At 36.9% G+C, this 25,493-nt stretch overlaps 2 protein-coding genes across 2 annotated transcripts; both read left to right on the top strand.

The window, feature by feature from the left end:
* The first annotated feature begins 4,444 nt into the window (after positions 1 to 4,444).
* LOC114520813 (serine/threonine-protein kinase/endoribonuclease IRE1-like) lies at positions 4,445 to 5,773 on the top strand. Its single transcript, XM_028541146.1, has 2 exons — positions 4,445 to 4,525; positions 4,946 to 5,773. The coding sequence occupies exons 1-2, from the start codon at positions 4,445 to 4,447 to the stop codon at positions 5,771 to 5,773; spliced, it is 909 nt and encodes a 302-aa protein (XP_028396947.1).
* Positions 5,774 to 21,048: 15,275 nt separating this feature from the next.
* Positions 21,049 to 22,266, top strand: LOC114520814. Its single transcript, XM_028541147.1, has one exon. It carries the CDS (start codon positions 21,049 to 21,051, stop codon positions 22,264 to 22,266), a length of 1,218 nt encoding a protein of 405 aa, XP_028396948.1.
* Positions 22,267 to 25,493: the final 3,227 nt, after the last annotated feature.

Here is a 25,493-nt window from a genome sequence, read left to right on the forward strand (position 1 = left end):
CTTGTCTCCAGACTTGTCCTGATAAATCTCTTATAGAGAAATTTGACAATGTTTGTGTGTGTGTGTGTGTGTGTGTGTGTGTGTGTGTGGGTGTCACATCTTCGGTAATCATGCAGCTATTAAACCAAATGCTTTGGAGTTTAAAAAGAAGCTTTTATTTGAACATAACTAACAAAACATATTTTTTTTAAAAAACAAAACTTTTATCACATGTGCATTTCAATTGAACAAAAATCTTTAAAATATTGTTCAGATACATAGATGAGTCCTTTGAAATTTATATGCTGAAATGTTTGAAACAATTTTGGACTCTTTGTTTTGTGACTGTAAACAAGAACAAAGTTCACTGGTAGCCTTACTGGTAAATGCTACTCGTACCTTCCTGGTAACTACTACTGAGCGATACACATTTATATCAATGATGAATGATGGCATTCAATGTTGACTGATTGTCAGGCTGATTACCACAGTGATAAGATATTGTCAACTGATAAATTTAAGCTTTTTGGACCTACGAACTGGTGCTATTATGTCCAGCTAATTGATGCTGATAAGTTATCTGTAATCAACATTGCAAACCACCTGTACCTTCCTAATGGATCAATGAAATCATACTATCATCTTCAGTTATAATGGTGTAACGTATTGCCAATAAACTTTGGAAAACAAGTGGTATAATCTCACTAGAACAATAATGTTTAACCTTTATTGACATAACTATAACATTGATTTATCAACAAAATAGCCAATCTTGTATGTAACAAAGACATGCTGATAATCAAAGGACGTCAAAACGAAATAATTTAAAAAAGTCTGAAACCTTTTTCTGCTTCTAAACTAAGCTTTACGTTATCAGACAATGTGTGCCACCATCCCAGAACCTTACTCTCTTTTTTGTTCTCTTCACCTATTCTGCTTAAAAAAGTTCATTTCCTATCTCTTGTAAAAATACTTTTATATATGTTTTGATCTGTTTAAAATGTATTTAATACAATAAAATATTATAATATATAGATTGTGCAATAAATTGACTTCGTTATAACTGTATTCAACCAGCTAACTATAGGGCGTTTATTCCCTTGTCTATGGCATTAGAACATAAGACTAGAAAATAATATTTTATTGCATCAGTTGATATTTACATGCCACTATAGCAGCTTTATCGCAGTTAATGTTTTACAGGCTACCCACATGTACGCATTGCGTACCTATTTTTAAAATTTTAGAACTGCATGTTATAATCGTCAATCCGTCAACCGTTTCTATTAACGTGGCAAATGACAAAAAAAGTGTTGTAACTTCAGACTACATTCATGGTTGAGATATTTTGTGTCTCTAGTTGTTGCAATTTGCTGGGAACCATTAAATGATCGCGAGTTAAAATAAATGATAAAATGTTTTGTCTGCATTTTGCTGTTATTTTCACTCCAACTAGACTACACATCAATTACTAACTTTCAACTAAAATCAAAAACCCCTCACTTAAATGGCTCCAACAGTGAATTACGTTTGCAAGAAAAGATGTATAATAATATGATCTATAATCGAGTACCACCAGTACCAACTGAACAAATTTCTCATCATCCTAGAAATTGAATGCGTTGCATATTGATAACAAATGCCCTTTTGATTAAGAAACATTGATAGGAATTCTGATACCACATATTTCAGACAAATCATATCTACCACGATATTAAAGATTGATATGTACTTCAGTACTTGCATGCATGTACAGCTTTTTAACGCCAATTATTGGGTTAGATTTTGAGGTCAAGCCATCTCTTCGAACAGCTCCGTATATGACTTTAATTTCTGAGCTACTTTCTATATAAAGTCCATCATGAAAAAAAAGCCATACTTTTCTAAAATTTAATTTAAAAAAATACGGCTTTCTACTGATTTCCGTTTCTTTTTTACTAAGAACCATCTTGTAGGCCTCTTGCTGCTGATCGTGAATTGCCTTGGAAGTTGCATTGAAGTAAGACTGTGCGGTCTGTGCCATCTGACGAAACAAATTTTAATTCTAGCAAGTTTAAACACCTATTTCCGGTCAGCAGCGCAGTTCACATGCAACCATATAGATGTTGAAATGTTCCAAGTGAACATTTAGTATAGTGGGAAGTCTTGAATGGGTTAAAAAGATTGAAAAAAATGTACTATAAGCGATCGGAAAGCTAAATTTACAATTTCGTCAGTTCAATGATGCTGTCTTTTCTTTGATGTAGGAATTAAACAATTTCCTTTATCTTAGATTTTCTCTGAAGTGGCATCTAAATGGCAGTAAGACCCTTATCAAAAGAAGAATTAAATTTCCTCAAATTAACATCCATCGTTCGCTATGAGTTTCGAAGAATGTTACGTTGGACATTTGTGACATTGTGGAACTCGAAGATTGCACCGTTGCCTGGTTACCAAGAATGGGCCGACACACCTGCAGTCCGCAAACTTCTTGAAACACTCGAAGGCGATGCAACTGCCATACCAAAGAATAAATCGTTCGAGGATTGGGATTTTTTAGAGCTGATTAGTGCAACTATTTACTCCAAGACCTTTGCAATCTGTACGACAACGACCATCAAGACACTCAGTGATCAATTTATAAAGGGGAAGAAACCCAGTCCTTTTCATGCCTCGCTGACCAGTCCAACTGGGAACCTGGATGAAACTATAACATTAGCAATCGACCAAGTTCGACTGCTTAGAAACCGCTTCTGTCATCTTTTCCTGTCAACATGCATCAGCATAACAAAGCCCGATTTCGATTACTATGTTCAACTTGCTAAGAATGCATTTACAGCAGTTGGATGCCTAACACATAAAATTGATTATATTGTTAGTCGTAAGGTGTCAGACCTTCCACATGTAAATGTTCCCAAGTTAAAGAGAGAAGCTTTACGTGAAAGGCAGCGCTTTTTATTAACAATAACGAGGGATTGTCGTAAAAAAGCTTACCATGGTTTTGGTAAAAAAGGTAATTATGACAATAATGAATGGTTACACTTTTTTTCATGTTGTATAAGGCTGTTGCTTACTACGGCCTCCTATAATAATAGTTCGAAGGGTTTTGTCATAATATACTCTTCCTGGAAAAGTCTCGCTGAATAACTTCCTTTTTTAAAGCTCCATAATTAATTTATGTGTTATAATAGAAGATGAAGAGAGAATGCAGGAAGTAGTGAACAAACGGAACGTTCTAAAAAGAAAGTATGTATATAAGATATGCTTTACATCATATCATTAATTTATTTAACTTATGTCGTTCTCTGGTTAACTTTAGTGTCTGCTTAAAATACATATATAGATATATATAGATTACTTCATAGTTGGCAAGTGCGTACGATTTTAAAAATAAATAAGCCGCACAAACGTTCAATCATTCACGATCATATTAACGTTCCGAGTTGGTTTTTGCAATGGATAATAAGAACAATTATCGAATTCTTTATTTGTGATTATCAGAAATTAGCAAGATCTATACTCGCAGGCATCTCTTATGTATTAAATTATATTAGGCATGAGCTAACCCATGCCTAATACAAATAGAAGTAAGAGATGCCTGCGGAGGAGGCTATACGCCCGCGCGACCCCCTGCAGAGGGAGATGCGTTATTTTCCATGGGAAATAACAACTTTAATCACGTGCGGCGCACCTGGACTTCGCCTCGTGAAATATTGACCAGTCTCGAGTCAACAAAACATAAGGTTTCCTTCGGTCGCGGTAAATAAGTGTTAATTATTTGCAAACACCCAAATAATTATTTAATAATTGTTTAATAAGTCGAGTTTAACGTTGATATAAGGAATTGGAAGAACAAGGTAATAATATAATCATGGGTTTTCCTAGATTAGAGGTTTCAAAGTCCATTAAACATCGGAACAAAATCCAGATTTTGAAGGATATGAATGTTGGACAGCTAACTGAGGTAACTTAATTTTATTCTGTATTTTTAAATCTGAAAATAATAGAATTTCGTGAATATAGCGCGAGCATTTTCAACCCTGTCCAAAAAATTAACGTATCTACTAAATCTATGCAATACCTTGCAATCTTTGCCATCCCCGCGATCTTTGGCATTTCACAAGGTGTCTTTGGCATCGCACGCGATCTTAGCCATTCCACAAGGTGTTTTTGCCATCCCACGCGACATTGGTCTTTGCAATCCCACGCGATCTTTGCCATGCCACAAGGTCTTTTCCATCCCATGCGACCTCTTCCATTCCACATGATCATCACTCGCTGTCCAAGTTGTATCTCAGGCGTTCGCGAGTTTCTGCCACCCGCTTTTTTGTGTTAACCATTTATCTTGCCTGAGATTTTTTAATCCGAAAGAAACAATCATAAATCTCACACAAGGTGTACTTATTTCGTCGAACAGTTTACTTGAGTCCGTCGTTACTATGGTTACGGTCCTTTGTTATTTTTACTTTTTCAGCATGCGGCTAACATGATAACCCTGCAGATACAATCGATACCCTGCAAATACAATCTTATCCGGTTAAACTTTGCTGCAGCTTTTCTGAGTTTGGTTGGTCAGAAATTCATCCTAAGTTTTAAACTCCACTGGGATAGCCAAAACTGTTTAGGAATGGGAATATTTTGTCGTCTTAAAGGGCACCGGTTCTATTCACTCTTATGGTTCTATTCACTATTGTTTGTACAGTTATATAGCTAGCCTGCACAGACGACTGCAATCTCGGGGTGAAAATCTACCTATTTTTGAAAGTGTTGCGCGTGAAGGAACTTTGTGTGAAAAATTTCGACCCACTAGTGGAAAACCACATTTAGGGACTAGTTGCTTGAGATATTTTTAGTAAAATATCTGTGAAACTATCCGGAGAACCTGAGTGTGCCATTACTGCCTTTATTGAGAAATCCTGCATTATAGGAATTCGATCTCGGTACATGAGGAAAGTTGCCTGTTTTTGACTTTTTCCATTGTCTGTAGATTGGACCACCGCTGCAATATTTTGCCCCAGAGAGACAGTTAACCCTTGGAACTGGTTCATTTGGCACGTATGTTTACGTAGGAATCTTAGAAGATGGCGACGAAGTGGCTGTAAAAAGGTTATTGCGTCAAGCTGCCGATGAGAATGAAGTTGCTGTTCTCAAACGGATAGACGCAAAGAAATCGCCATATATTCTGAGCTATCGCTATATCCTCGAGGACAAAAACTTTATGTATTTAATTTTGGATCTTTGTGAAGAAACATTGAAAGAATACGTACAGTCACACAGTGTTCCCCACCTGCGAGAAGAAGGCCCGAGGATGATCAAGGAGATCTTACTTGGTGTTAAATTTCTTCATGACCAAGGAATCTTGCACAGAGATCTGAAGCCATCAAATATATTGGTTGATCTAAAAGGTCAGATGAAATTAGCTGACTTCGGACTCAGCCGTGTTTTGAACGAAGATGAAACAACAGTTAAAACTTTTGCGAAAGGAACACGAGGCTGGATGGCTGCCGAAGTTATAGAAGCAGGTAACGGAGAAAGAATGGGACGTTATAAGAAAAAATCTGATATCCAATCGATTGGTATGATTTCCTTTTTCATTTTAACTGGCGGTAGACATCCCTTCGGTGCTACTGTGCAAGAACGTATGACGAATATCTCAAAGGGAAATCCAGTTGACTTAGACGCACTTGATGATTATGGTGACCCCAAACGGTTTGTGACATTGTTGATAAGTCATGATATTGATAGTCGACCATATGCTTGTGAAGCGTTGAAGCATCCTTTTTTGCAAGGCATTGGAGGAACTTTAAATTCCTAAACTTCACACGATATAGCGACTTAGAACTTCAGCGATATAGTTTACCACGCGTCGAACAAATTTTTTTAGTCTAGCAAAAACTCTGTATAACCTAAACGTTCATATAATGAATGCTAATGACAAGGAAATGGCATAAAAAATGCTTTTAAAATTAAATTTTAGAAAAGGAAGTAAGATTGTTAGCTTTTTTTAGTTACTATAAAAGAAACTTAAGTAGCTACTATAAAATAACATTATATTTAACAGCTATAAATATCGCTAGTAATGAGTCGTACGTTTTTTTTAACAAAATCGAAGCTATTGATTTTAAAAATGATTCAACTGATGATCTTGCATGACTTCGACACGTGAATGGATGAACTTTTCCAATAATTTTTTTTATTTATTGTGTCATAAAAGTTGCGCAAAAAGTAAAATAGTTGTTATTGCCAAGTAGAATGTTTTTTTTAGATCTGTTTGTTAAGTAGAAGATTGTTTTTACCCAGAGTTGCAAAAAGAGTTCAACCTTCCTCCGGTAGGATTTCAAGTCTTGAAAACCTTCCTCAAAATGACGCTACGTCACTGAGTCAAGTGGCAACCAGCATAAAGAAATATTTGGTTTTTCGTACATGCATGATGTGCAGATGTTTGAACCTTCCTCACAAACCTCATTCAAAGCAAACCTTCCTCACGGGTGGTATCCGCGTACCCGCAGCTTTTTTGCAACTCTGTTTTTACCCACATTATGTTGGAACGGACGATGAACCTAACAAGATAACGCAGAAATGCTCCCTTGTGGGCGAAGGAAACCGAAACTTCAAATTGTGCAAACAGGGAGTCACCAGTTATTATAAAAGAGAGCTAAATTGTAGGAGCGGGAGATTGTGAGTAGATCGTCAATAGATTGTGAACTGATCGTGAGTAGATTGTGATTAGGACCGAAAATTGAATGTAAACAGATAGAGAATTAAAGGTAAAATAAACGAACCCTTGAATTAAGAACCAGCGTGTGCGAGTTTTGAACGATTGAACATCATGAAATGTGGCATATCAAATTTAATTAAAATGAACAAAAAGCTTTCTCTTTTGCAGAGTGCTCGTCGAAACCACTGTTTTTTTAGGCATTCTTTCATTTCTTCGAAATAATAATAATATTTAATCATTTATATCGCGCCATTTCTTCTAGTAAAAGAATGGCACTTTACACTTTTTATATTTAAAATACTATTTCTATTTACTATACTATATTTACTATACAATACTACAACAATTTACTATTTAGGTCCAACATCCAACAATATTACAATGTTTTGTACGAACTATATACACATCTAAATAAGAAAGCCTTCCATTTATTTTTAAAAATATTTAAAGAAGTTGCATTCCTAATATCATCTGGTAGAGCATTCCACAACATTAGTGCAGCAACAGAGAAAGCTTTTCTCCCATATCTTTTAAGATTAAAATTTGGTGCTACTAAAAGTCCTTTATTCATTGATCTTAAAGATCTCTTCGGCTGATATGGAGTTAAAATGTCTGATAAATATTTCGGTGCTATTCCACTTAGTACCTAAGTATTAAAATCTTAAAATCAATCCTTTCCTTTATTGGAAGCCAATGCAGTTCCTTTAGTACAGGTGTTATACGCTCACGTTTTCTGGCAGCAGTAGGGAGACGAGCGGCAGCATTTTGAACATGTTGTAATTTCTTCATTTGATATTGTGGCAGACCATTCAAAAGTAATTACAATAATCTAATGATGACGTCACAAAAGCGTGGATTAAGGTTTCACAATGTCGTTGAGATAAAAACTTTTTTTAGATGGTAGAAAGCTTTCTTACAGATGGCATTCACCTGTTTGTTCATAGGCATAGTGTTATCAAGCCATACACCAACTTAATGTTCTTCGCAGATCGTTTTCATTCAATTAATTCTGTACCAAAGTGAATGACCTGTAAAGGCTGTTTTCCACTTACGCGTTTTTCATTCGCACGTACACCCACGTCAAAGTCGAAATCCTTATACATGTTACCTTTGAAATAAATAAGTGAATAAATCGAAGGAACTTAGTTTCCTGCTTATTTTAGTATGCATTAGTTGACCTAGATGTTAAATAATAAAAATTGCATCAGCTTTTTCTTACGAATGAATATCGAAGTGATATTATAAGTGCCTTTTCGGAAAGTTCGTGGTCAAAATTGGACGATGGTCAAAGGACACTTGGCGCGCAGTTAGCTTTTCACCTCTTTCAGTTATTAGCTAATGAACTAAGTACCTTGGTGCGGAAGAAAGAAGCTGGTCCGATTCCGTTTAATGTAAGGGATATGAGTCCTGATGGCAGAGGGAAGATACGATATATCGGTGGCTGGGCTGTGCGAAAAGCACTTCAAAAATCACGAAGGTATGTTTTTAAATATATATAACAACGTGCTTTTCCCGAAAGTATTTTTTTAATCTCTAGTAGGCAATTCCCATAACAGAATTTTTTTTCATAATAATTTTTTATTTTCCGCGTTTAAAACATTTTACAACCAAACTTTGCATCAGTTAATCTATTATCGTAATTGTCTATACGGCACCAATGTGTATATATGATCTAAACCTACTATATTTTCCAGGTACCTCCTTGAGAACAAATTGTCACAAACACCACTAGTGAGGAGAAAGCTAAAATCAGAACTTGAAAAGATTAAATTGCTTGAAGAAAATGTCATTGTCCCTTACGAAAGCTTACAAAACACCTCTTCAAGTTTAGAGTCCACAACCATCACAGAATCCTTACAATATCGCGAAAGGGGTCTGCTCCACATCAGTGATGAAACCTTTGATTTTTTTCTATCGCTGGAACAAGCTAGTGAGAAAATTAATCTGGAAAAGTTAGGTTCCTGCCAAAATATATGGTGAATAACGCAATGAAAGAAGTCTGGGAAAATGAAATCTCCAAAAAAAAGTTTGATCAATTATTTAATGTTGCAGGAAATTCTGTAAGTGGGTATCTACAGGTTAAGTTGGTATAGCGGAAATGAATATAGTAAGCATACGACGGATTATAGGTTATTGGATATTATTTTATTTACAAACTGTGATTTGTGAAAATACCTTATTTTATAGATTTTAATTAAAGAAATCTACAAGGAAGTAACCACACGCTATTTTAGAATGGGCGCAGGTCAGTTTCTGCGAGATTTTCGCAGGGACTACCACGTGAAGAAGTCTCTGGCACATAGGAAAGCCATTATGGTAAGAAAAGAAAAGTTGCGAAGGCGGAAGATGAAAGTGGACTTAGCGAACATAAATCAGGATAAGAGCGCCGGGAAGAAAGTTTCGCACGCCAAATTGGTAGCACTTGTGGATGAGCTAAATGTGGAAGGATTGGTTTCTCTCTACAAGAAAAAAGAGCTGCAGATTTTATGCGACGCATATGCTTGTAGATTCTTGTCCAAATGGAATAAGAAACAACTGGCTGCATCGCTGTTCGAAGGAATCCATATGCATCAGCATATGCCTTGCCATCAGATAACCTCAACCTATTACGTCCATGTTGTTGGTGATGTGGAAAACGCAAACACGGTACCTGTGTTACGGTTACATCGAGTTTAATTATGCGCATGAGAAATGGAATAGAGCTTTACTATACCAGGCATTCTGAAAATCCGTGCGCAAACATTCTAAATTCAGTGAAATTTAAAATTTTAAATTTAAAATTTAAATTTTTTTAATTTAAATTTAAAATTCAGTGAAAGTTAAATCCGTGGCGTTACATTTTTAGACATATAATTTATTATACTTTATTAGTGTTGTTACATGGTGTAATATTTTTCATTGATTAATTGATTAACATTTGAAAACTAGTCCAGTTTGTCCCGTTCTGCTGTTATTTTCCCCCTTCTTTCCAAACACTTTATCCTTAGGCAATTGCACAAAAGAATCATTCTTTGTACATCCCGTGTTACACTTTACGCTAACTGTTGTTTGACCAAATATCACTGAGTTTTGGGTTGCTTGCACTAGTTGGTACGACGGGTTTTCGTTTTGCCCATTTGCGCCTCGTAGCTGGGAAAAGTGGTTCTCTAGTACATCCTGATTCAAAATAGCTGGTTTAATGAGTGAACCTGGAAAACGGTTCAATTTGGTCTTCACTAGGGAAACGAAACCAAGAATCATAGATTGGAGATCAAACCACAGTTTATGAGAAATGAACTCGTTCTCTGCCGATGCATTTTTCTTCCAGTCGGAGAAATACTGCAGGACTCCACATAGTTTTGAAAGACGGTCATCGTTTATGTCGTAAATGACTTGCTTGTCTGAGAAAAACTCAACAATAAAACTCGTATGTCGAAGAAATTGTATGGTAGCATTCAGTTTCTCCGATGACGGATCTCCTATACACGCGAGATGATCTTGGTAGGCCTAAAATAATATTTTTAGGTTATTAGCAACATTTGCATATAATGTAATATAGAAAAATTTATATACCTTCATGAGAATTAACATTTTCCTGTCTAAAACGTCTTCTGCCAAAGTATTACGCATTCTTGAGCATGGGTTTAGTTGGAAATGATCCTCAGTTAATTTTTCGTGAATATGGCATGAATTTTCGTTTTGGTCCCACATATACGCCTCTTTCCAGTAAGACCAGAATATAGACTGGCCATTAACAGTCAGCATTCTTGTTGTACCATGAGAAGAGCTCTTTTCCAAATTGTTACGAATCTTTTTTACGTTGTGCTAAAAAGATAATAGTAAGTATTAAACATTAAACCTGAATGCTATTACGACACTCACAGGTAATACCAGCATCGAGTGAAAAATAGCAGTGTTTTTTAAATACCTTTGGATCCATCATTAATACCATTGGGTCCTCCGTCAGCATATTGTAAGCATTAAAGTGAAGATCCACCGGACTGCAATTATCGAAATGGATCTTGATGAACTGCCTATTTGACTCGCCCCCATCACATATTAAAAAATGGATGCTAAAAGAATGAAACAATTTATTGCGTTTCGTAGTGAAATCTTACAGTCCATTTTCATTAGATTACTCCGTATACGTATGGTCTCTTTAAGGCAATAATAAACCTGAATCCTGCTTTCCTCATCCGCAGCACACCTTCCCAAAATTGAAGATAAAGCACCGACGGAGGACATTCTGCCGTTGGAAAGTGCGCCAAAGGAAAGCGGAATCCGCTCCCACTTAAAAATTCAAATTGTAGTAAATGCGATGCTAGGTGGATGTCGCTAGAATCAGTTCCTACAAAGTAGAAAACGTATTAAGACATTCCTATGAGGTGATCAGTTTCTGATCATATGCATATTCTAGTGTTTGTTTAGTCTATACAATACATCAGCTTATTGCATATCCAAAAACCGTTCTATCTATAAACGGTGTTAAATAGATATACCTGTTTTAATTTTCTCCATGTCGTTGTTATATTGGCCAAGCGAAACTATACCGGTCAGTTCATGACGTCCTGCCTTTACTGTCATTTGCAAATCTTCCTAAAAGTCATCAAAATATATACAGTCAATTGAATATAAAGACGTTTGTTGATTTTTAAATCGCAATCCGTTATTCTGGTAACATAATTTTAATGGTTTATTCATGATCATTGATCAGAGAAAACGAGAAAACAGAGTGCCTGCAATTGCATGCTATGCTAGGTCAGGCTGAAGATGCGTTCATATAAAAAACAATTTGTATACTCAAACTGTTCCGCTGTTGCCATTTATTATTGATAACCGCACTAGTTAATTGCTTACTTGTATTTTCATCTCGTCTATGACAAAACCACCCCAGTAGTCCTGCGGTTTAAAACTCTGCCGTCTTGCTTCTTTCGCACACCAATCGATGACATCCTCATTCCATCCAGGGTCTTGACACACGGAATTCTTGTAGTACCTTAAAAAGGGCATATTTTTTTATACTCGCTAAATCAAGCCTGTGTCAATTCAACGACGCTGTTTAATTTTTTAACATACATTACCTGATCAGGCGATTACTTGGTAAAATGATAAACTCCCTCATGGTATCCAGTGCTTTAGGGTTTTTGCAATAGAGATCTAATGCTAACCTCACTATCCTTGAAATTAAATACAGCGATTAATAATTTTATAATTAATATAACTTCTTTAGCTTTTCAGAAATTTTTTATTGAACTTTTTCACTATACAATGTTTGATACCTTGGGTCCCAACGGTAACCTCTTGGAGATTGTGCCAACAACTGCTTCTTTTGCATTTCCCACATTAGTTGCATTTGAGGTGGTACATCATTTTCATTTATCGACTGAAAAATTTTCGCTATATCCAAACTATCTTTCTCCATAAACTCTAGACTGGGGTCATCTTTCATGCATGTCTCCTTATTCTCTTTTCTTTTTTCCTTCTTTTGATAAGCAATTTTTTCCTCCAATCCTAGTCGATCTAGATAGCGAACATTACACTTCAGTGGAGGGGTGCAGCTTGGGTTTGATGCTTTCCGTTTTCTTGCTCTGTTGTTAAATAAATTGATGATGTACGAGCAGGGTGGACACGCCTTTCCGTTGAATTTGATCAGAAGACAGCAGTTGGAAATAAGCCGTAAATGCTCATCGCGATCTTTTGTAACAACTGCGAGCACACTTGAGCCGCAAACAGGAATCTTAAGATGTGCTGACGTTTCTTCTTTTGGTACTTCACGACCAATACATGGTGACGCTCGTTCAAAAAGATGAATCGCTTCCTCAATTGCCTGAATTGTGTAATTCATAATTTCCATTCCCTTTATTTGCTGTAATGCAACGTCATGTCCGTATGTTTGCATTTTTATCACGGGTTGAGGATCTATTTTTACCATAACAGTAAAAGCCAGGCGACGTCCATTTATAACAACCTCGTCACAGTCACTGGAAGAATTTGGAAATTTCATAAGTGTAACGAAACCTTTGCTTACACCAGATGTGTCAAGAAGCCAACCGGAGTGTTTATCGCAGAGAGACTCGATGTCTGTTAAGGTTTTGTCACCAAGATCTGTGATCTTCCGCTTAAATCTTTCAGTGGCGTATTTTTCTTGTAGGTGCCTATAAACACTTAATCCCCGATGATCATACGACACTTTTTCCCCCCAGATAGATTGAACGATCTTTCCCAATGAATTGGAGTTTAATTCCAATCCGGCTTTATGCGCACTTTCGAGTATCTCCTCAGACCGTAAGATCGAACTTTTAGACTGATTATATTCATAATTAGAAATAACCCTAAAACAGAATGAATGAAACTTTTTCAAAGTATGTTTCATGATAAAAAAATCTTTTAAAATTCTTATGATACATTCACGCTGCAAATTGCAAATGGCCTTTGCGTGCGATTTATTCCACGCTCGGGTTCCATATATAATTACGACATATTTGACCTCACATAATTTATACTGACGTCGACGTTCAAACATGTCACATGTGTCATGGAATAATTAAAACTACATTCGAGCATGCGTGGAATAGTAGAATGCAATAGCATCGTGCAAGCGACAGTTTTTTGGTCGCTTTGTTGAAATAAAACGCTCTTTGATGCTGGTTTTGGGGAGTAATTCAACCGTTTAAACACATTTTAGACAGGTAATACTGTTAATAACAAGTTTTAAGTTTGATCTTGATATTCTGCAGCTTATTTTCACTGTTTTTAGGTGTTGATTTTTCACGCTTACATCTTGTTTTCGAAAATACGATTTTTGGCTTTTTTTCTCTTTCAGGTCGCATCGAACCAGGTGGATTTTAGATTTGTACAACTATATGGAACATTTTTTAACGTTTTCTTAACCGGAGGAGTTTCTGGATTTGTTGAATCAAATTTTTGAGGGTGTTCTCAAATCGTCGAAGGGGCAAAGGCATATAAACTCGTGCTACGAGTCATCTAGACTGCAGAGAACACTGAAACGCCAAAACGGGCTGTGTTTTAATCAAAAACTGCGTGTGTGTCGGGAAAATGGACATTTTATACGTGTATCATAAATGAAATCACCAAAAACATGCATTTGAGTGGACAATTTCGATTGAAACGGACATGCGAGTACTTGATTCAATAAATATTCAAGGTAGGTTTTTTAAACTATAACCTTCTTATCAAAATCGACCTTAAATATATGTGAAACCTTAACACCTGACAATATTTTGCGAAATGAACGTGAAATATAGGCATGTTTATCACTTTACCCTGGTTTTTGAAACTTGTACGAGACAACGGCTGGGGACCTTGAATTTATAATGTTATATTTGTTTACATTGTCGCGGTATTTTTATTGCAATTTCATATTTATACAAATTAAATTATGAACTTACCATAAGAAATTGTTGACGTTCCTTTTGTACGTATTTTCTTGATTTTGTTTTGCCATTTTTGACGGCCGTTTGCCGTGAACTATGCAAGTACGGAAAGACTTTGACAATACGGTTTTGCGAAACGTTGCCAGCAATTTGTGCAAAAATGACATTAAAAAATATAATTGTACCTGAAAAAAGCCTTGCTCGCCTGTCTTTTTACATTATGATAGCCTTCGTCGATATATTTCAATTTAAAACATCTTACATATATGAAAATATTTTGCGTAATATTATTTAAAATTTTTTAACTATTCCCGCGCTTGCTTCTCCCCCCCGGTTTATCAAAATCTCTCAAACTTTGTTTACCTTTCTCGACCAATCAGATTCTTCTGCCGCCGCCATTTTGGGTAGGTACTTACATCCCGCATGAATTCACGTAAATTTCGGCAAATTTACAAAGTTTGTGTACGTTTTTCCAGCGCTTTCTTTTGAATTCAGTATTATTTTTGTGATGAAAGTATAGTTTGATTATTCAACTTAAACCTAGGGTAGGCATTTAGCAGCCGACGTGCCGTTTTACTATAGTAATTTGTGTTTTAATTTGTGAACATGTTGAAAATTGAGGCGAGAGTTTCCATCCTTCCTAATAATATAGTAAGTTACGTCACTAGTTGCATAGTCAAATGGCAGCGCCACTGGAGCACGCTACATACATGGTTCTAACAGTAGTTTTGTAGCATATAACATACTTTAATTAATTTTAACACATATCTCAAGTGTTTTACGGAGTTTTATTAACTTCAACTCATTTGTCTGGGCTTCCTATGCTGATACACTTGGTTGCGACCAGTGAACTCTAAAAAGACTGGAACGATAACTTGGCCGCCATCTTTGAAGCCAGCACTGATGGCCGCCATGAAGGCCAAGAGTTGAAATTACACCACCAAAACAACGCCGGTTTTTATACACAAATCCTTCTCATCTGATCATGAATAAAAGCTTAAAACAAGCATTGACACTTAGATTTTACTAAAAAACAAGTTTCATGAACGTGAAAAGGTGCAAACCTATTTTTTTTGCGAGTTGAAGGCGAAGTTTTTTTTCGGCCCGTTCAAATTCTTTAAATATTTCAAGTACAAAGCTGGTACCTCGCCGGTTTTTACAGTAAGATGATGCGGATTACTTAGGTCTATCCAAAAAGGGTAAATTCGTTGTTTAAAGTTGAAGTGGTCAAATAAAAATTGCACTTTTCTCGCAATTTTTTGCCAAAAAATACGATTTTTACGGAATTTTCACTCTCCCCAGTTCTTTTGAAGGCTTGATTTGCTCGCTCGGCTGCCGCCTTAATCAGCAAATTATATTCAAATCGGCTTCATCCAATGACTAGTCTTTATTGTTGAGTTATCGTTCCAGTCTTATTAGAGTTCACTGGTTGCGACTCACCTTGCGAATTTTCTTCTTTGTTTACTGTCAGTGTTTCCACTTTCGCACTTGCTAACTTCAAATTTCAAATTCCATTCTCGTTTTGAAAAGCATTGTTTCAAACTGAATTTGTTTTTCTCTCGCGACGTTATCCTTCTCTTTTCGACGCTGATCAAGCCATGTTCTTAGTTCTTCAACGACTTTATCCGATTCTGCCAATTTGTTGTCGATTTCTGCATTCCACGTTGTAATTTCCGCCATGTCTATATCAGCTTGTATTTTACTCTCTTCGACGGTTACTCGCATTTCGTTTATGCTATTTGTTATAGATTTGATAGTAACACAATGTCTCTCGATTGCATCTTGTTGATTCGATTCGATAATCGTACCTGTTCGATCTATAGTAAGCTTTAATTGTTTCAACTTCGTGTCTAATTTCTTCGCTTCCATGTTTCTCAAATTTTCACTTTGTACTCTCGCTTGAATTCGCTTAAAGTCTCGTTAAAATTTCGTCGCAGAGGTGCCACTTGTAGAAAATTACCTTTCACTGCCTCCGCAATAATTTTCCACAACAGATAACAAATACAATAACCATTTAATCACATAAATTCGATAGCCACTCGCTTCGACTCACATCCACATTCGTTTTTGTACTTCTCAAAACATGTGCTTCCCGCCCAAAAGTTAACCCGATTTTAGGGTGGGCCCACGCAAGTTACCAACACATATACAGTCGTTATCATTAAGGTTGTCCATGTTAATATATATACAAATATATAAATATCAATCACGTGACCATTACACATGGGTTATTTCGTTCACTTTTAAAGAACAAGAGTTCTTTATTGATAAAGAACAATGCAAACAAATGCGAGGTGAAAACTGCATAAAATTATAATGTAAGACTAACCAGGTTAAGCCTTTCTTGTGTGGGCGTTTTACCTCGCCTAGCCAGGATAACTCGCTCGTTTTTCCGTAACTGGCAACAAACCTCTTGCTCTTTTTCGAATGGGTCTGTGTTTGATCTCTGGGCTCTACAAATGACCGCAGTTATTAGAATATACATGCATGGTTTGGAGACTAGATGGAAGTACAATACAACATCTATTTATTGTCCAGGTTTATGCAAAAAATGGTTCCTTATCCGTCACATGTCTATTGTATTTTTGCCCAACTAACCAATAGCAAAGGCTTAGCTTAGCTCCTCAACCGTGACTTGAACAACATGTTAATTCAGATCTTACTATTGGTTTATTTGTTCAAAATACAATAGACACGTGACGAATAAGGAATAATTTTTTGCATAAATGTTCCCCGACAATCATGCAGTTTTATTGTACTTTTAGTTTTATGTAGTTTCTAAACAATGTATATTCCATAACTGTGACTGAAATGACGGAGGAGTAAATCGCTACAATCATCCCTTGATAATTCGTATCAGGACAGGTTCTTTATGTCGTTTCTAATAGTCTGAACTTTGAAGAATAGTTATAAACGCGGGTTACAGCGATTCCGTATCATAAGCATTTTGAAACATTCAATTTTCACGTTTTGACTAAACTATTATAGTCATCATCAGGAAAACTGCATGAGTCTGAGAAGTTTGGATCAATTTGAGAACATTAAATTTGATGTGTCCACGTATGAATAAGGTCATTACAAATCCCCCAAATTTGTTCCCTAAAATAACTTGCCGAAATAGGAAAATAATATGTTTTAATAATGTTATCTAGAAAAACAACCTTAGAGAGTTTTTCTTAGTATCGAATGCGTTGATTCGGTAAAAAGGAGCAACAAATTCAGTCAGCTTCATCAGGTTGTTTTCATGAAGGAGCGAACCCGAACGGAGGACCTATATTACGTTGCTACAGCTAATTTAGTTGAACATCTTTGCATCAAATTCCATCCTCGTCTGGGATATTGTTTAATTGCTTTTTTTCACAGTCAATGAACACCAAAAATATTAGCATAGCGGGACAAATCATCAGGCTGACTACTCTACTCATGCAATTTCGTGCTACGTCATGTATCATTATTATTTATATAATAACGTTAAGAATTCAAGAAATTTCATTGGTCGAGATAATATCTATAATCTGTAAGAGGACAGACCACAGACGCACGGAATGACCTCACAGATAATTTTAACGAATTTAATCAGTAATCTCTTGTTTCATTTTGTTAGCTAATCTCATTTTAACATGTGTCTTAACTCTTAAGCTAGCCATGCAATAGCATTTCTTCAATCTTATAGATCACGCGTGATATCTGCAAAATTTCTACTTTGACACTGTTCCAAGTGTTGGGGAAACTATTTGACTGTTTAATTTCGGAATTTTTTCGATTTCATTATATAACACAAATAGATAACATTGAATTTGTGATAAGAACAATAGTAGTCACGAGCCGCCGTTTTACTTCAAGAATGTAGAGCGGAAACAGATATTGTTTATTTGCGAAGAATATATAATGAAGAATTTCTTTCAACTAAAATAAACTTGCATGTAGTATAAAATTAATGATAAAAGATACCCTTTATCATCTTTGACTTTGTTTACTGATTTTCTCACAATTTAGTTTCTACATTTTTTTATTTTCTTTCAAGAATTTTATTCAAATGAATTCGTCAAAAAAACACAACAACTGGCTAACCGTTGGAGAAATAATCCGATTGATTAAGGGACCCGTCGCATTATACACCAGCAATATCATAGAAAAATGGCATGCAAAGCTGTGTGGTTCTTTGCCAGGCAAATGCTTAAACCCTGGAGATTGTGAAAAGAAAAAGAAACCGCCTGGCCTGTGTTCCTCTTGCAAGCAATGGTACGACGAGCTTGCCAAATCCCACCGGAGAAACGATAAAGGGCAATTTAAAAGCATGTGGCGCCAAAACTGCGACACATCAAAGTGGCCGAATGATCCTTGGGAGGTTGCCAAGTTCTTTATGCCCAGCCTTGGGGACAACAAAAAAAACGTTGAAGACGCCGAATCCACTGATTTATCATCTCTTCTGAACGTCCTTGCATGGACGGAAGATGCGGTCTTTACCCCAGACAGACGTGTTGATCGTAACCTCGTTGAGGACCTTCGTTCAAAGGTTAGAAACCCTTGGGCGCATGAACCTAATCAAGACCTAGACGAATCCACTCTTAACGATGCTTTTTGTATTGCTGATAAATTTGTTGCCGACCTCGACATGGTTTTCAGTCGTGAAGAAGTCAAGAATTGTATAGAGGATATCAAAGCTTTGAGAGAAAACAGACAAACCAAAGTCACAGAAAACGAGTTGAAGAATCTAAATTTGCGTGAGTTACGTGGAGACGACAGTCAGAAAAAAGGAGAGATGGAAAGTTTGAAAGAAGAATTAAAGAGTTTAAACGATAACGAAAGTCCTAATTTACAGGTTATCAAGGAACAAGAGGAAAAAATTAAAAAATTGGAGAAGGACTATAGGTCATTACAAGATCTCATGAAATCATTACAAGATACGGACAACGTTGAAGGAGCGAATCAACCGTGCCAACTAAAGAGCTGTATTCCTGACAAACCAGAAATTTTCATTGGTCGCGACGCTGTTGTAAAGGAATTAATATCTTCTTTGGTAGATAATGGCTGTGGAATTGTGTGTATCGTTGGTGGGCCAGGTTTTGGAAAGAGCACCGTTGCAAAAGAAGTTTCCCATAATTTAAGCACAAACCATGATATTATCGTAATTTTCTCATATTTGCAAAATATGTCAGCTGTATCCGATGTGACACGATGTCTCTGCCATGACGTCGGCGTTACCCCCGGACAAGATCCTGAATCATCGTTGATGTCGCGGTTGAGGGATATTGAGCAGAAGGTCGTCCTTGTCATGGACAACATCGAGCAGCTGCTGGAAAGCGGCGATAAATCCCAGTTTATTGAATTAGTGCTTACTCTACGCAAAAATTCACAGCAACGTGTGCAGATACTAGCAACGTCAAGAACCGAATTTTTAATTCCTGGACAAAAATCCGTAAACCATCAAATAAAAGAATTGGATGAAAAATCAAGTGTCGAACTTTTGAAAGAGTGTTGCCAAAATGATGAAATTGAAGACACGTACTTTTCTGAGTTGGCTAAACTGTGTGGCTTCCTTCCTCTCGCTTTGTGTCTCGCAGGAAAACGAATTCAAGATCTTAATGACCCTATGAAGTTAACAAAATGGTTACGAAAGAAGCCCATGAAAACGTTGAAGCCTGTTCAACAAGCCTTTGAGTTTTCTTTTCAGATGTTGAATGGTGAAGATAAAAAAGCTTTGGTTTGTCTTTCAGTATTTGATGGAAATTTCCAAATGAAATCTGCAAAGAAGATAATTGGTCGAATTGGTTTGCAAACCATCGATTTTTTGAAAGATCTTGTTGGTCGAAGTTTAATACAAAATACCAGTGATAAGCGATTTGTGATCCATTCGCTCATCCGGCGGTTCCTGTCTGATAATGTGCAGTTTTATGATGAAAAGGCAGTGGCTCAAGGATTTATGGTGAGTCATTTCCTGAAGATGTGCCATTCATTGACCTTAAAGTGTTATTCATATAACGGATTCACTGGCGCCAGAGAATTATTAAAAAAAGACATCCACAATGTCAAGGAAACGTTAGAAATTTGCAGCCAAGATTGGGCCAGCAATCAAAACCCGAACATCACCAAGTCCTTGGCAAATAGTGACATCTACCTGTCTTCGTGCACGTTCTTTTACAACTTCAGTCGGGATCTTCTTCCAAGTAGAATTTTCAAGAATTTCTTCGAATCTTGCATTGAATTTGCCCAAAGTCGGAATCAACCTGTCATCATGGTAATATTTCAATTTTTGATGGCAGATCAAGAAGCTCGTAAGTCTTCATGGGAATCTCCAAATATACCACAAGAATTGAAAGTGTTACGGAGCCTTTTTTTAAGAATAAAGCGCTGCTGAAAGAATATCGATCTCAATATATGTTTTGCTACCATTTACTTGCCCGATATTACATTAAAACACAAGATAGCCGACTTTCCGGTCTAACGGAAGATGATCTTCCTCCGTTGCCTGAAAACACAGAACTGAGCTCTATGGAGAAATCGTCCGAGGCTCAAATTCTCATGAAGCGTGGAAATTTAAGCAAAATGCGAGCAGATAAAACACCGAAAGAAGATCATGAAACGAAGAATAAATACAGGAGCTTTGCAGAATCTTGTTACAATCAAGCTTTATCTCTTGCCAAGGAGGTTTTGGGAGATCACCAATTAACCTGCACTCTCCATAAGCTTATAGGAGACCTATGTTTTAAGAACGACGGAGCAGTGACACATTATACTAATGCCATAAATGTGCACAGGAAACTGAAATTTGATTCTAACGAGAAATTTGTGATATTGCTCAAGAATCTCGGAGCGTCCCTGGCGTATAATGGTCGCTACGAAAAATCAGTGGAAACGCTAAAGGAAGCTCTTATTATAGCTGAGTAACTCGTTGAGAGAAACACCCCATGCAAAGCCCAGGTGTGTTGCGAGTTAGCTAGAACTTACAGAGACTTGGAGCCTGATTGCTAAGAAGCTGCAATACATGCCAAAGAGGCGATGAAGATGCAGACGTTTCTCCACTTCCAGGACAGAAAAAGGTTGGAAAAAATTATAAAATCGGCAGAGGAATATACTGTGATGCTAAAGATTATCGAGCCGTTTAAAGATAAAGTCGATGTTCATGTAACGACTCGAATAGAAAGCTGCATACCCAGAAAACCACAAACATTTCTTGGCCGAGACGCTGAAGTCAACCGAATAACTACTTCCTTGATGAAGAATAACTGCGGAATTGTCTCCATTGTCGGTGAACCAGGTTTTGGCAAGAGCACGGTTGCCATTGAAGTTTCTCATCACATAAGCCAAAGTACTGTCGTCATTTATTCGTTCCTGTCAAATACTTCAACTGTTTCTGAGGTGATCGTACGTCTCTGTCATGACGTTGGCATTGTTCCTGGAGAAGACCCTGAATCATCGTTATTGTCTTGGTTGAAAAGCATTGAAAAGAAAGTTGTTCTTGTTATGGATAACGTCCAGCAGCTGCTTGGAAGCGATGTGAAACCTCAGTTCATTGAATTACTGCTTACGCTGCGCAAAAAATCACCTGAATATTTGCAGATCCTAACAACATCCAGAACAGAATTCCAAATCCCTGGGCAAACCGTAGTAAACCACCAACTACAAGTGTTGGATGTCAAATCTAGTATTGAACTTTTGAGAAAGTGTTGCGCTGATGAAAAAATTGAAGATATACGTTTGTCTGAATTGGCTAACCTGTGTGGCTTTGTTCCTCTCGCCCTGTGTGTGGCAGGAACACTGATTCCTAACCTCGATGATCCTTCAGAGTTGGTACAGTGGTTAAGAGAGAATCCTATTGAAGCATCGAGCGACTCCAAACAGTGTGTTCTTCAAAAAGTCATCGAGTTCTCGTTTCAGAAGTTAAGTGATGACGATAAGAAAGCGTTGGTTTGTCTTTCGGTGTTTGATGGGAATTTTGAGACAATTCATGCAAAAAAGGTAATTGAAAGAAGTACTAAGTTAGAAACCCTCGAATTTTTGAAAAATCTAGTTTGTCGAGGTTTAATACAAGGTACTGATGATACGAACTTTGTGATTCATCCCTTCGTCAGACGGTTCTTGGCTGATCATGACCACTTTCAATTTGAAAAGGCAATAGCTCAGGGATTGATGGTGAAACATTTTCTAACGATGTGCCATTCGTTAACCAGGATTATTATTCACACAACGGATTTACTAAAGCCAGAGAATCGCTGAAAAGGAACATTCACAATGTTGAGAAAACGTTAAAAATCTGTACCCAAGATCAGACCACCATGTTGAAACCAAACATCCTCGAACTGTTGGCAAGTAGTGAGATTTACAAGTCTTCATCCAGCTTCTTTTACTACTTCAGCTTGGACTTTGTCTCACGAACGGTTTTAAGAAATTTCTTTGAGTCTTGTATTAAACTAGCTGAAAGCCGGGAACAACCAGCGATTGAGATCACATTCCATTGTCTGCTAGCAGAACAAGAGGGTCGTAAATCAGCGCGGAAATCTGCTGAATACATCGAGAGAGAGAAAAGAATAAAGGCAGCATTTCAGCAGAATAAAGACGTTTTGAAAGACGAGAAGTCTTTAGACATGTTTTGTAACTATTTCTTAGCTGACTCTGACATCGGCAGAACAATAAATGCACGCTGTTCTGATCTTCTAAAAGATCATCCTCTGCATTCACCTGATGGCAAAGAACCAAGTAATATCGAGAAAGTGGCCAAGGCGCATATGCTGATAAACCTTGGAAAGCTGAAAAAGAGCCGTGCTAAAAAAGCGTTTGACAAAGACAAAGACAAAGACAAAGAAAGATACAATGAACACATGAACTGCGCGAAATTATTTTACAGCAAAGCTTTGTCGTTGGTCAAAGAGCTTTTGGGCCAGCACAAACTAACATACAATCTCTATACATTATTAGGAGACTTATATTCAAATTTGAATAAGAATGAAGAAGCACTGACGTATTACACCAATGCTATAAGTTTACGGAAAGAACTGAATCTTGTTTCCGATGAGATGTTTGTGTTCTTGGTCAAGAATTGTGGGGCTTGCCTTGCTTCTTTTCGTCGCTTTGATGAATCAATTAAAATGCTGCTGGAAGCACGTGACCTAGCTAACAAGCTTTCGGAGAAACACCGCTCTTGTAGAACCTCGGTGTATTGGGAATTAGCAAACACGTGTCGCCAATCGCAACCTTCCAGATTTACAAAATAATGAGTTGAGCAAATGATGATTTAGTTGAAATTTTGACTGACATACTTTTAAAGTGCAAGAGACGACCACTGAGAAATTAAACAGTAGCTAATATATTACTTGATATTGAAGTTCACATGTGAATGCTCTTTTTGAAACCTGTGACAATCCTCTTCACCTGTGACGATTGTGTCAGATGAGTTCCACGTGTGTCAAAAGACTTTCAAACGTGATATGAACATTTTTTGATAATTTATAATTCATACTTGTTTATAGTTTTTTATTTTTAGGCGTGTCTGATACGCGAGATGTAGAATAGGAATGTATTCCAACAATAATCCAGGCACTGTTGACCCTCAATCTTAAACAAAAATATACTGTGAACTGAAGTGTTGCGTAAGTAGGAGGTATTGGGTAAAACCTGATTTCAATAAAACAACATATATTCTGCTCAAGCTACCGAATGCTGCAGCCTATATCTGTTTCCACTTATACAATCGCTTTAGCGTTTACTTGTAAAATATAAACAAGAGCACCACCTTGTAGTTGTTGAGGGCGAAGATTTAGAACTTCCTACTATATCAAGAAACTCTGTTATAAGAAAGCTTTATCAGATTAATGTCAACAAATGTTCAGGTCCCTTTGACCCGCCACCAAAAGTAATATAAGAAGGTTCGCGGAAGAATTTGCAATCTCTCTCACGGACATATAATTAACTCTTTTTCGTGATAAACGTTTTGTCGAGATCTGTGAAGCTTATAACATGTCGAATCCCGAAATCAAAATCTTGTACTGATATTGAGAGCGTATAAGACCTATAGCGATCTCAAGCATTCTCTCTAAAATACAAGAGAGCTACGCTCTAGAATGGATGCTGGACGATGTTTAATATAATTTTAGCGAAAAACAATTTGGAAGAATCCCTGGATCCTCCCTGGTATTGGCACTATTCGAAATGCTACATAACTGGTATGCAGCTATGGAAAATCCTGATACTGTGATTCGTGCCATATTTCTAGATTTTACTAAAGCGTTCGACCTTATTGATCATAATATTCTTCTATCTGATTTGCAAAAATTGGGTGTAAGGCCTGCTTTGTTGCCCTGGTTAGCGTCGTATCTTTCTCCACGTAAACAAAGAGTTAAGTTTGATGGTAAATGTCCAATTTTCGCAATTTTCGCAAGCTGGCGTACCACAAGGGAGTAGATTGGTCCGCTTTCCTTTATTGATAAGATTAATCGTCTACCTGATTTTGCAGTGACTGATGACTTTTGAAAATGTTCTAAAACGTGTTAAAATGCTAAAAATGATTCAAAATATTTTCTGAGACTAATCTCTCTTGTTTTTGAGCATATTTAGTTGATCTTTAGAACACTGAGAAAGACAAAAAGTCGTAGGCTTCAAAAGTACTTAAAAATTGAAAAAAAAACACAAGTCAAAAAATAATTTAAAAACCTGTGTCTCCTGAAAAGACTGAAAATAAAAAGTCCGGAAAAAACTTGAAAAATAGAAAAATGTCCCCCTTTTAAAAAGCTCACCTTCACTTGCTCACCTTCAAATCTGACAGGTTGGTTTTCTCGAGACTGAGACAACGTTTACACTACTCCGGAGCGAAAAGGTGACGGCAGAATTTGACTGCGTTTAACTTGTCCGTTTGAATTCCGGCGCGGTTTCGCGGGCGTTTACACATAATCGTCGCTCACCGTCAACATTCGTCAAACAGGTTCTACTTGGACAAGTCCAATCGCTTCGCTTCTTTCGATTTTGTTTTTTTAGTCGTAGTCCCATAGACTTGTCTAACAAAAACGTAATAATGTCGCTCGAGCATTCCTCGAGCATTTTTTGGGACAACATTGCCATACTTCCCAAAATTGCGACAGAAACTGTCATCAAAAGTTTTCCAAAGCGGTTTGAATTACGCGCCACAGCGTGGGACGCATCGAATCCAGGGACTGGTAATTAAAGGGTAGCGCAACGTAGCGCTCCGCCGGTTTTTGTTCGACAACATTTAGAAAGTGTGGTCGTGTCGCTGCGGCAAAGGTGACGTTTTCGAACAAATTCGCGCTTGATACTTTTTTTGCATCGTTTTCAGACCGATCCGGAGTAGTGTAAACGCAGTGTAAAAAAATTTACATTTTTTCACTTTTTGAAATTTTCTTAAATTAAAAAATTACGAAATTTCAGCGATTTTAAAAGGAAAGTTGTCGAAAGGGTTGTGGAAGCATTGTAATTTAGGAAGGTGGTATATTTTC

This window comes from Dendronephthya gigantea, unplaced genomic scaffold (assembly GCF_004324835.1).
Source record: "Dendronephthya gigantea isolate DGI-Jeju-01 unplaced genomic scaffold, DenGig_1.0 000018F, whole genome shotgun sequence".
Classification (NCBI taxonomy): Eukaryota; Metazoa; Cnidaria; class Anthozoa; order Malacalcyonacea; family Nephtheidae; genus Dendronephthya; species Dendronephthya gigantea.

Coding starts and splice junctions, on each gene's coding strand:
- LOC114520813 (XM_028541146.1), top strand. CDS start 4,445: ATGATAACCCTGCAGATACAATCGATACCCTGCAAATACAATCTTATC. Junction 4,526..4,945: donor CTGCAGCTTTTCTGAGTTTG/GTTGGTCAGAAA, acceptor CATTGTCTGTAG/ATTGGACCACCGCTGCAATA.
- LOC114520814 (XM_028541147.1), top strand. CDS start 21,049: ATGAAGATGCAGACGTTTCTCCACTTCCAGGACAGAAAAAGGTTGGAA.